The sequence below is a fragment of the Strix aluco genome, chromosome 1, assembly GCF_031877795.1.
Source record: "Strix aluco isolate bStrAlu1 chromosome 1, bStrAlu1.hap1, whole genome shotgun sequence".
NCBI classification, from domain to species: domain Eukaryota; kingdom Metazoa; phylum Chordata; class Aves; order Strigiformes; family Strigidae; genus Strix; species Strix aluco.
In genome coordinates, this window is record NC_133931.1 from 91,710,113 (window position 1) to 91,722,269 (window position 12,157).

A 12,157-nucleotide genomic window follows, 5' to 3' on the forward strand; every position below is an offset into this window, starting at 1 on the left:
GTTCATATAGTTGCCAGATGGGAAGGTGCCTCGTTGGGCATAGGGGTTCTGGCCTCCTAGTGATTTTTCTAGTTCAGGATTGGTGTTTGTCAGTTTGTAGGTCAAGCTTGTGCTGCCTGCCCTGTATCTGTTTAAGTTCAGAATTTATTGGTTAAGTATGGATTTGGTCATCTGATGAAATAAGCTTGCTTGTAGTGAAGCACAAAGTTGTATATTCTCATGTCACCTTTGTAATTATATCATACTTGATGGTTAATTTTAACTGAGGTGGCATTCAAACACTCTAAGCTTCTTGGGAGACTCTGTTACTTGATGTAATGGCTGATTTGCTTTTGTATTTAGCCTGAGAGGCTGACATTTTACGTTTTTGGAGTCAGTGATACTCAAACAGTAGCAGCAGTTACTATACTGTCTGAAATAATTTCAGAAGGAAAGCTAGTATATGATGATGCTTTTACACTTGCAGTAATTCCAGGATTTCCAAACACAAGGTCATTTTAGTGATAACAATTGCCTCAGCCTTTTGTACACACTATAGTCAAGGCTACAGAATTTATGTGTTGTCCTCTGCGTTAGAGCCTGGTGGATGTCTCTGAGATATCTTATACAATACATTTTTTAGGGTTTTTATTGTATTTTATGACAGTTATTTATACTGACAGGTTTATCTGTGCACACTGAAACGTCTTCTGCAAATGGCTGAGCAGCTGAAAGCACACACACCTGAGAAAATGCCCCAGCAGACTCTTCCTTACAGCTGTTGTTTGACTTCAGTTTCCTTGCCTTACAGAATAAAAAAAGGCACTTTTTTAATTGTTACCCAGCATCCTGGTGTTCTTTCACAGTCAGCCAGTTGAGTAGTCCTTACTGCTTGAGCAGAGCTCAGCGACCCAGGCTTGCTTTTTCCCACCTGCAGCCTGGCTTTATCATCCAGTTTATGTGGACTGATCAGTTGCTTCTCTTCCACGGTTGTCTTGCTGGGCTGCTGCAGTGAGGGTGATACGGAGGTTTCTTGTCGCAGTTTTTGGTTAAGCTTATCTTTCGTAGGAGCATTACCTTGAAATCCAAAATAAGCGAAGATCTAGTAGCAGTAGCATCCTAAAGAAAAAACTCTTAATCTTTGGTAGTTAGTTTCTCTCCTAGTTAAATAAGCTAGTATCAGTATGGTCACCTTCAGTCACAACTGGAGATAACTCAAGTCCTTTCCGGCCGTGAACAAAACAGTTACAAAGCTGTAAATGCAGCATAAGAAAATGCTGAATATTTAAACCCTGTCTTCCAGCTGGCCTGTCCAGTGCAAAATCCTATGTGCAGTTGCAGGAGTTACTCTTCTGGTGCTGCATGGGTGGGGCTAAATGAGTTGTATTAAAATAATGCATGAGGAAACGTGGATAGGTTAGGAAATATGGTTTCCTGCTTGCCTGGGGAATAGAATAAGGAGTAAATTTAACGTAGATATGCAGAAAGTCCCTCTTAGGATTTTTTAGACTTTATTTGTCCTGTTGGAAGAATAGGCTAACCTGATAAATAAGCTATCTTCACTAGTGCCTAGGGACCAAGGGATCTGCTGTAGAGGGCTGCTGCCTTTGACGTATTGGGCATTTAATGAGAACCATGAAATTACTTTACCGATCTTTGTACTTGTTATTCCAGCATGCTCTTCCATCAAATTTGTAATGGCATTGAGGTGTTGAACACAGCAAGGCCTGCTGGCAGCTTCTTTAATCTGCAAAGTAATTACTGGCTCTCTGGAAGCAGCAAGGAGTTGCGCAGTGGAAAAAAGCTCCCTGGAATAACTGTTCTGTTAAGCTGTCTACTATTTTATTTGCGTGACAGATTTAAAGTCTGATTTCCTTATCAGGCTTAGATAACGTCGGCAGTTTATTCTTCAGAGATAATAAGGCCTCCATATTAGACAACATCAGGATTCAAGATTTGGGTTGGAAATCTGTTATTTCCATTGTGTATATTTAAGAAAGTGTTACGTGATTTTACTTTTCCAGGTTTTACTAGGTTATCTTAGGTCTTCTTCCAGCTCAAGACCCAATTTCTTTGAATATATCTACAAAAATGAAAGTGTTTTGCTTGTATCAATTAAAATGATGTAATGGTCAAAATGTGCAGATAGGAAAAGCCTCCCCCCACCCCTTTCAGCTTTCTGTTTTATTAAAGTTTTTAAAGTCTTTCTCTTTTTGCAGATTGAAAGTAGAAAATGGTCTTTCTGAAAAATATTAATAGTTCTTCTATCCTTTGTTAAATACCAGCCTGCTCTGTCCTCTCGATGATTTCCCCGCCCCCCCCCCCCCCTTCCAAATTTTGGTGCATGCTACACTTGTGATCCTGTAATAGGGTTTGGAGAGTTGGTTTTGTTCTAAAATGCCATATTTTTCCCTGTGCGTTGACTTCCATCTTCATATGCAGCTTTAAATGATGTTTGTTTGGGGATTTTGTTGTTCTAGTTCAGTTGTTCTAGCTAATTTGTGCTTAGCTGGTGGATAGCCAGCAAGTTTCTCTGCTCTTTTCTACAATATTTTTTCTGAAATATTTAAGCTTTAATTTTTTTGACTCATTTTATTGACTTTATATTTAAATATGAATCCATCTAAGATGACACAAATTCAAATCATGTTTAAAACTGCTCCAATATTTTTTTTCCTTTTCCTCTTTACTCTTCCTCCCCTCTGCTTGCATTCATAACCCTGAGAGCCTGCTCATACTCATGCTGGTTTAAACTGACTTTGGAGGAGGCACTGCTATGCCAGTGGCTTAGAAGCCCCAACTGTATCTCCATTTCCTTTATTTATTAAGACTGGTTTGATCAGTAACGTTTTTTCTTAAATACTTGAAAATACACTGACCATCTTTGTCTCTGTGAAGAGCAGATGAAACTTACTAGTTTTGTAACAAGATGATGCCTGGCCAGAAATGGAAATGGAGGGAACATATTTCTAGGTGTCCCAGACATCTGGTAAGATGGCTAAATGCCATATGAACTTATTTTGTAAGAACCACTTACTTAAATGAATGGTCTTAGGTCTTAGTTGCAGCCTTTATTGTTCATGAAACATGCATTATTACATTTAATCAAAATTTGTATGATCTTGATGACAGTAGAATTCTCTTGCTTATTTGGCTGCTTTCCTTTTGCAGTGCGTGGACCTAAGCTGCAATGAACTGAGTGAAGTCACATTGCCTGAAAACCTGCCTCCAAAACTACAAGAGCTGGACCTGACTGGAAATCCCAGATTAGCCTTGGATCACAAAACCCTAGAGCTGCTGAAGTAAGTTACCTTACAGAGTGGGGAGGGGGAAGAACAACTCCTGTCCCTGGGATGTGACAAAACCACAGTACGTGGAAGTGTAAATCTCTTAACGAGTATGACTCCCTCTTGTCAGTGGATCAGAAAGTAACAGATTATGTGGATAGGTCAGAAATTGATGCTTTTTAAAGAGGATGACTTACTGACTTCAGTGCAATTGCTTTCAGCTGTAACTCCTGAAGGAGTCTGTTAGTCTGGTATAATCACTGTTGGACCAGTAGGATCTCCATTTTACTTCTGATAGGAATTCAAACAAAATACTTATTTTATTCTACTGTTGAGATGTGAATAGCAGCTTATGGTATTTTTTTTGCTCACATTCATCTGCTTGGGTCTGTCTTTGCCATTGTGCTGCTTTTTACCTCTTCACATACTATTTCTTGTTACCCTTCATAACTCTCTGCTTTTCTCCTAGAAATATATACTTTTTGTTAATATTTAAACCTCTCTTGAAGAGTCGCATCTCCCGTTCTGCTTGCAGCAAAGCTAGTTCCCTTGCTTTGGGACCCTCTGTTTCCTTCCTGTCTACCTGTTTGTTTCCTGCCCCAGGACTTAAGTGTCATCCATAACTGAAATTGGTCAAGTGGCTTGTGCCTCCTCCTGCAGTGTGTTTGGGAAACTGTCATGCTACATCAGATCATTTGTGGACAGCGGGACTGCCTTGAGCTTTTCTAATGTCCTGAAGGAAACTGTACCAGCTCTGAGTTTCCTTCTGAGTCTCTTTGATCCTTAAATATTGAATGCTTCCAACAAGGGTTGATTTACTTTTTAAGGCTTGAGCAGTTGCTTCATGATGTTTGATTTTAAATGGTTAAGATCAGACACTGGAGTAATAAACATCATCTGTTGTGCAAGCAAGGGAAACTTACAGTGTGAGTTTGCTTTTAGCTTGAATCAGCGGATTTTATCAAATTTAAATGGAAATTTGAATACTGTTGAGTTTTCACAGATAAAAACAAGAGTCCATGTTCTGCAGCAGACAGTGGGACATTCCTCTATCTTAAGAGCTGCTTTATTGTATACAGGAAACCTTCTTGAAGAAACAGTGTGTAATGTTGCTCTCATTCATAGGGGGGAAAAAAAATAAACTATATAGATTACAAAGCTAATTGAATTGTGTCAGAACTTAAATTGAAAGATCAGCTTTCCTTGTGTACAACACAGCAGACAGGATGGGCAAGCCAGTCTTCTGCCACTTTAGTATTCAGGCATCATGCCCTTTAGCCATATTGTACAAATTTAAGTCCTAAGTAGTAGAAGAGTAGTGTGTCCCAGTTACATGTCACATTTTCACTAGTGTATGCATTGTCTTTAATTCACAGAAAACTTTTTTCATCTTATGTGTGCAGTTTGATTATTTGGGTTTTTTTAAATAAATTATTTGTAAGACCTCAGGTCTATTCTCTTCCCTAATATTCATTAGCCACAGTCAGGTGTTTCAGGCCTTCTGAGGGGCTTCTTAGTGTCTGTACTGATATACTACACTGACTTCTACGGTATACTGCTATAATTGACTGAGGGAGGAGGTGCTCCTTTCACTTGTTTTTTGTGGCAGGCACAAAAATACTTGTGCACTTAGTACTTTTTATATCTTCCTTATGCATGTAAAAGGCAGCTCTCCATCTGTGCCCTGGCAGGATTCACGCAGGTAGTAGGTTAATATGCATTCTCAGTGCTGGTGAGAAGAGTACTGTCATGCATGCTTGCTTTTTTTAATATGTATGGAGATTTTAAAGGAGGCTTGCATACTTAGGAGGATGTTGCCAAGTGATTTATTGGATGTAAGAATTTTCAGTAGCAATTAAAATGAAAAGAAAAAAAAAAAGGATGCTGCTACTCTGATTTGGAGGGAAGACCATCTAGTTCAATTGTAACAATCATTTTAAATTAGGGAGAAAATAAACCATGCTGCCTCCAAGCCTTGGACCATATTCCCTGCATAGTGTGTGCTGCCTCGATATCATTCCTTTCTGGGTACATGGTCTATTTGTAGTGGTGCCACTGAGGAAGCTGAAAGCAATGCATTGAGGTAGCTTTTTTCACCACTGCTGGAAGCCTTGAGACAACTCTGGGTCCTTGACCTGCCCAGGAACCAGGGGTCAGTCAACCCAGTTAAAAAAGAAACAAACAGAAAAACCTTTTTGATCCAAGTTCCTCTGCCCTGGGGGATAAGTGCCTTGTATGAGAAGTCTGTGAAGAAAGTGTGTTTACTCATGTGTGTAGTGTTTTGCAGGTGCAGACAGAATTAAAATCTCTGCTACTTTAGAAGAGGTCCAGGTTTCCAGTTTGTTTTGGGGTCAGATAATCTTTTCTAATGCTTATGGTGAAATGTTTGCCTCCTGTTTGTCACACAGAGGTCTGCAAAACCAAGGGCTTAAAACACCAGCGGCTCTAACATTATTTATATCATTTGTTTGTTTTTAATCTGCCCTCACTGATGTACATCCCAACTATTAGCGTAAAAAGAAATCGAACTGGATGTGACAGTACTTCAGGTTATTTGAGGAAGGCTGTGCAATACTGAAAAGACTTTTCTGCATGTTCAGGTCAGGTGGGGGTTTGGATAGAGAAAAATGAATGCTCAGAGTGAACAGTTAGACCTTTCTGCTTGTGTTCTTTTATGATTCATTTGGTTCATGAAAGGTTCGGGTGCCTTTGAAGTGTCTGCAGCGTGTGGGGCAGCTTGCTTTCGCTGCCGTTGGAAGAGAGCAGTAGGGAGCAGGGGGAAGGTCATCTCTCCCCAGCAAAGCAGGGCTGTGAAGAGAAGGGTATAAACAGAGAGGGCTGGGCCCTTTTGAAGTTTTTACTATGCTGCATGAGTTAGTTGAAATTCAGGCTAAAGGCTGTGTTGGTAGTAAATTGGAGAGTAGAGGATCAAGGGCCTTAAGTAAAAATTGGACTGCACAATTGGGGAAGACAGAAGGGCTGTGCCTGCTGTCGGGACCACTGGCTGGCTCTTGCAGGTTGGTGCAGGACCAGGATGGAGTGAATTTCTGGTTTATGGGCATTTTCATGGAAGGCTGTTACTACATGTTGCTGCTGCTAAAGTCTTTTTTTCTTTTTCTTTTTTTTTTTTTTCCCCATGTAGGGGATGGTGTGTGTCATACAGGTGGTTTCATTTCAGTACAATGAAAAGAGCCCAGAGACTTGTTAAAATGGGTGGGAGAGACGCTTAAGTTAAAAAATCACTCCCCTGTACTGGATTTCATCAAGCTAGTGACAAATGTGCCTTGTATTCCTACTGGGCCAGGTTTGAAACAAATAGCTCAGGGGTGAGGGCAGGGAAAGAAAAGCCAGCTAAGCAAAACAGTGCAGCTGACACCCTCATAGAGGCTCAGTTATTTACTGCTTTTTTGTTCTCTTGTCATTTCAAGCTGCATCATGTTGGTACTTCAATCCATTGCATCTTTCCCCTTTCCTTTCTCCTTGCAGCAATATCCGTTGCTTCAGGATCGACCAGCCCTCGGCCGGTGATGCTTCAGGAGCACCGGCAGTGTGGAGTCACGGTTACACAGAAGCATCGGGCGTTAAAAACAAGTATGACCTGGTGTGGTTTTTATTATACGAGCATCCTAGCAGCAGAGTGCCTCTATGCCGATACAAAGAGATCCCTTTTTCAGTGAAAGTTTTGGGGACGTTTTGGGCCTCACAAAGGCAGAGGCCGTGCCATGACTATATTTGTATACTGGGCCCCTGCCTGGCTCCCCACTTTGGTCTTTGTTAGGGAAGTTGCTAAGATACAAGTGTAGCAGGCACATTTTGTCTATGCAGGACTTGGGTACTTGCAAAAGATCTGAGTGTTTAAAAGCATTTTCCTCTTTGCAAGGCTGCTTTATCTTCAACCAAAGGATGTTTACCAAGCAAATCAGAGATACTAAAGGAAGAGGCAGAATGGCCAAAACTCTGAATATTCATAGTGTGCGGAGCTCCTGTGATTAAGGCTGCACTTGAAAATAACGTACCAAGAGTCTGCTAGTTTCTGTGTTGCTGGCAATGTGATGAATCTTTCTTTGTTCCTTAAATACCTTTTTAGAAATCTTCTGCTACCTAGGTTTCTGTAGCAAGTGCCAGCAAGCCTTTACTTACTGTTAACTGATTTAACGCACAGCTTGGTCATCAGCATGTTAAATTACAAGGATGGCTTTCAGAGGAGCAAGTACAGTTTAAACCAGTGTTGTTCCAGAGATACTTTTCCCCCTATTTCTACAAATAAGGGACTTGTTCACATGTTGAAAAGGAGGAAGAATCCTTAGGGCTTGACTTGAACTTCCAATATAGTTCTCTCCACATCTTAGCACTGTTGGTGGGCCTGACTCTTCTCCACAGCTCAGAAAGCACTTCTGAAATGCTTGTGAGCAGAGGTGGTTAAAACTAGCTCTCAGATTAGGCTGCATCTCTCTGATCAATCTGACAAGATGAGAAACTAGTAGCAGATAACAACTTTGATGTTCTCCTGCTTTCTTTTTTCACTAGGCTGTGCGTGGCAGCACTTTCAGCCAATAACTTCTGTGACAACCGGGAGGCACTTTATGGTGTGTTTGATGGTGACCGCAATGTGGAAGTGCCGTATCTGCTGCAGTGCACAATGAGTGACATCTTAGCAGAAGAGCTTCAGAAAACAAAAAATGAGGAGGAGTACATGATCAACACTTTCATCGTTATGCAGAGGTGAGTCTTGGATCTGAAGCCTTTTTTACTTTGTGTATGCTCACTGGGCAGTTTTTTCACTTTCAGGTCAGACACCTGAGACACCTGCTTTTTTTTTTTTGCTTCAAAAAAAATGTGGGAAGGGAAAAAAGCCTTGGTATCTGGCTATGGTTTTTTCTTTTATTGCTTGCTTTGTGAATATTGCCTTCTGTTCCTTTCAGGTATGGGGAGAAAAACCTCAACACCTCCCCACCCAAACAAACAAAAAACCCAATAAAAACAACAACCAAAACCGCCCCCCCCCCCAAAAAACACCTGCAAAGTTACTAAATGCTCATGAATAATGGGGCTGGAGGTTTACTCTTTTCTGGTATCTTCTTTAAGTCTTATGATTCACAGTTGGCCATAACTAAGTCAATGGTATGAATCTTTTGATCATCATCTTCTAAACTTCCTTACTACTACTGGCTGCAAAGCCTGGGCTGATTGTTTCTGATTCTCTGTACCAATTTAGGTTATTTAAGGCTACGTAAATATTAAAAATAGGTAGTCTGACTCCTTAGAAATTTCTGTCTCCTGTCATTCCTTTGGCTTTAGAATATTATTTGAGCAGGACCCATCCAAAGAGGTTATGATACAATAGCTGCGAGTGTAATAGTAGCTCTGTGTAGTGGTTTGGAAACCTCTGTGCATGCTGTTCTTGACAGAAGAAATTGTGCCTGGGGAGACACCGGGTGAAGGAGGAGTACGAAGGGAATTGAACAAAGGAGAACAAAGAGGTCAGGGAAACAAAGAAAGCAAATAAGCAGCTTAGAGACTGAGGAAATGGATCAAGTTAAAAGTAGTATTATTTATCGTTCCATTGTTGCACCTTTGGAAAGGAAGAATACTGAAGTTCTGGTATTGGAAGCAGTAGGATGGTATTGAACATTACAAACACAAGAGAGAAAATGCTTCCTTCCCATAATTGCTAGTAACAGTGCCTCAGACTGGTAGCTGAGGTAGTGGTTGCCATATACTTAAAATGCTCAAAAATAATAACAAATGTGAGTATCAAAAGTACTTAGTAAGTGATTTTGTTTACTACTAATGCAATTTCACAGGAATGTGGCATTCTTATGAAAAGCTGCCTTTTTTTTTTCCCTGGGTCTCAAGTCAAAATAAGCTAAGCACTTCTTTGGAGAACCAGAAGCAGTATTCATTCCAGTTGCATTTAACCATTCATTGAGGATTATTACAGATGATATGCAACACTCCTGAAGTGTGTTTTTAAAAAAGAAAATAAAAAAGCACATTGAAGCTTGGTTTCAAATTCAGTTGTGCATTCTCTCCCCAGGATTTTGAGTCAAAAGTTCTTGCCAGCTATACCTAGACTTAGTAACCTCCATAATTACTCTCTAATTACCGTAATTACTGTAGGAGAAGACCCCAATAAACAAGATGCTGAGAAGGATGGATGGTTTTTCAGTCTAGTGTTGAAATGAATTTACATTCTAATGATAGGATTCTGAAAACTTCAGTTTTATCCATAATTTTTTTTTTATTCACTGTGACTCCTGCTAAAACAACTGGCTTAAATTAAGAACCTATTTAACAGGATAAATGAAAAGTGTGCCTTCTTACAGTGGAGTTAACAGCCACTGTCCTTTTTTTGTCATCATTTGATACTTTAAGAGCATTATTCTGAAGACATCACAAACCAGTGAACCTCTGCCTTCTGTTTTTGCTCAAAAATTGAGTTTTTACGCTTAGGAATATTTTTATAATAAAATCTGTTGCTTCAGAAGCCAAAGAACCAGCTGGATAATATGAATCCCCTTCTTAAGCTCCACGTGGACTCATTTAATAGCCCTCAGTACTTTTCTAACCCTCTCTGTTTCCTTCCATCTGACCTTTAAAACAAATATCTTTAAGATGTAGAGGAAGAGACACAACTTTGCAACTTCCAGAAGTTCAAAGATTTTTTTGTTGTTGTTCTAAATTTGAGTATCTGCATATGTGTAAATGACACACTGCCTGCGAGCTGCACATGATTTCTCTGCAGTGCTGCTGTAGTGTCACAGTCTTCAGCAGAGACTTTTGTTTCTGTCCCAGTGATCCAATAGAGTCAGTGCCCTGAGTGCTTGTCGCAGAACAGCGGCTGTTTCTCTGTAGTACCCGAAACACTTGTTTTCCAATTAAAGAACAATCATTGTTTTGTTTAAATTCCAGGAAACTTGGAACAGCTGGACAAAAACTTGGAGGCTCTGCTGTCCTTTGCCATATAAAACATGATCCCATGGACCCTGGTGGATGCTTCACACTAACCTCAGCAAACGTGGGGAAGTGCCAAACTGTTCTCTGCCGGAATGGAAAACCTCTGCCTTTGTCCAGGTGTTACGTGATGAGTTGTGAAGAAGAGCTGAAGAGGATTAAGCAGCATAAGGCCATAATCACTGAGGTTAGAGAACAGTTAGGGACTGTTGCAACTTGCAGCTTCCTTGGAGAGTATTTGCGCAGCCATGCATGAAATTATGTGTCGATATTAGTAACCTCTAAGAGGTTAATGGTATGGGTTCCAGAGTTGCACTTTTCCTTTCAAGGTGATTCATATCATGCAATCAAGTTGTTTTCCATCCTATTGCTGTGCTGGATTTTGGTTAGCTTCAGAGTGTGAGCAACTGTGAGCATGTTGCATTGAAACAGGAAAGCAGACACCCTCCTCCTAATGGGAAGAGGAATTGCTGTGTTGGAGCTGTCATAAAGAGCCTCTCTGAGCACTTGGAGCAATGCTGTCCTTCCCTTAGGAGACTCCTGGCAGGATGACTTTGCTGTCTGAGCTCCTGTGTTCCCAGAGCTGCCCTTTGACAGGTGGCTCTTGAAGAGAGCACTTACCCAAAAGGAAAGCCCATCCTGTGCTCAGCTGAACTGTGAGAGGGGAGAAAACTCTTTGTTCCCTTCTTATAAGCTTCAAGCCACCGCTGTCAGTTTTGCTTTGCCTTGTGTGACACATGCATAGGAGTAGGTAAACATTGAGTCCTCCTCTAATGGTGGAGGAAAAGGCAGAAAACTCACTGCTGTATGCCTGTGAGCAGGGCGTGTGTGTGGGGTGGGGGGCGGTGTGGAATAAGTCATGTGCCTATTGATCTTGCCAGGGAAAGGTGATGTGACTGGGATCTCAAACGTGACAAGCTGGAAGGGAGTCACTCCAACATAGTGTGCATCACCGAGGCATGCTCGTTGTGTTGTTCCGTAGAGAAAAAGGGAAATTTCTGTTCTGAATCTCAAGATGACTCACTGATTTCACACACGTTGATGGTTTATCAGTGCTGTCAGCCTTCTAAAGGGGAACTTAACAAGCCGACAAGGTTTTTTTTTTCCTTCTGAGTGGTTTTAAAGGGGAAGAATTTTTTAGTCTTGGTTCACTTTTCTGTGGTTATCTGCTTTATAATAACCACTGCAGTCATCAGCTGGACCAAATGAGTGTAAATCCTCACCTTCGTTGTTCTTCTCGAGCACACAATTAGCAGGGTGCAGCTGTTCCCAGCAGGCTGACAGATAGCCAGGCTTGCTCTTTCAGACACTTGTTCTACTTATTCTGGCAGTTTGGGTTCTAAGCAGGACACGATCCTGGGATTTGGACATGCATGGGATTTACTTCTCAAATGTGTCCATTTTTACTGATGTTTTCCCTTCAGATATTACTTCTCCTCCCCTTGGAAATGTCATATCTAAGTGGAAATATAGTAAGTAATTGGGGCATGTAAAACGTTTCACTACAACTCAGCTGACTGAGAAATGCAGACTTGCTCTCTGCTGCATTTGACTTGCATGCTTCATTTAAAGTCTTTTTTTTTTTTTAAAAAAAAAATGAACTTTTGTTTCTGAAGTGATGAGTGAAGATGAAACCTGTGATTGTTACAGCTGCAAGAGAAGAGTTATAACTAAATGACCTGGCCCTATATCAGATGGAGCTGTGTGTGGCTTTGCCCTGTATAAAGCCAGATATCGTGGGTGGAGGATAAGTCTGACTCACTGGTAAAACATTAGTCCAGTTGCTACTCTCAGCTGCAGGACCAGAATAGATGACTCTTTGTTGCAGACTTCTGCTTTGTTGGTCTGTGCATAGGTGATGCTGATGACAAATCAGTAGGGTGTAGGAGGCGTAGCACAGGATTGCAAACCAGCCATTGCTGTGCTCTAATCCCAGC

General features: G+C 40.9%; 2 protein-coding genes across 3 annotated transcripts in view; one reads left to right on the forward strand and one right to left on the reverse strand.

Moving 5' to 3' along the window:
- Window positions 1-12,157, forward strand: part of PHLPP1 (PH domain and leucine rich repeat protein phosphatase 1) — a 143,358-nt gene that overhangs the window by 128,975 nt on the left and 2,226 nt on the right. For both annotated transcript variants that reach the window (XM_074826869.1, XM_074826875.1), the window contains 4 exons: window positions 3,151-3,281; window positions 6,753-6,857; window positions 7,794-7,988; window positions 10,179-10,407. In XM_074826869.1, the coding sequence (XP_074682970.1) occupies window positions 3,151-3,281; window positions 6,753-6,857; window positions 7,794-7,988; window positions 10,179-10,407 (660 nt within the window). The remainder of the gene's footprint in view (window positions 1-3,150; window positions 3,282-6,752; window positions 6,858-7,793; window positions 7,989-10,178; window positions 10,408-12,157) is intronic.
- Window positions 1-12,157, reverse strand: part of BCL2 (BCL2 apoptosis regulator) — a 191,872-nt gene that overhangs the window by 28,611 nt on the left and 151,104 nt on the right. The gene's annotated exons all lie outside the window — the stretch shown is intronic.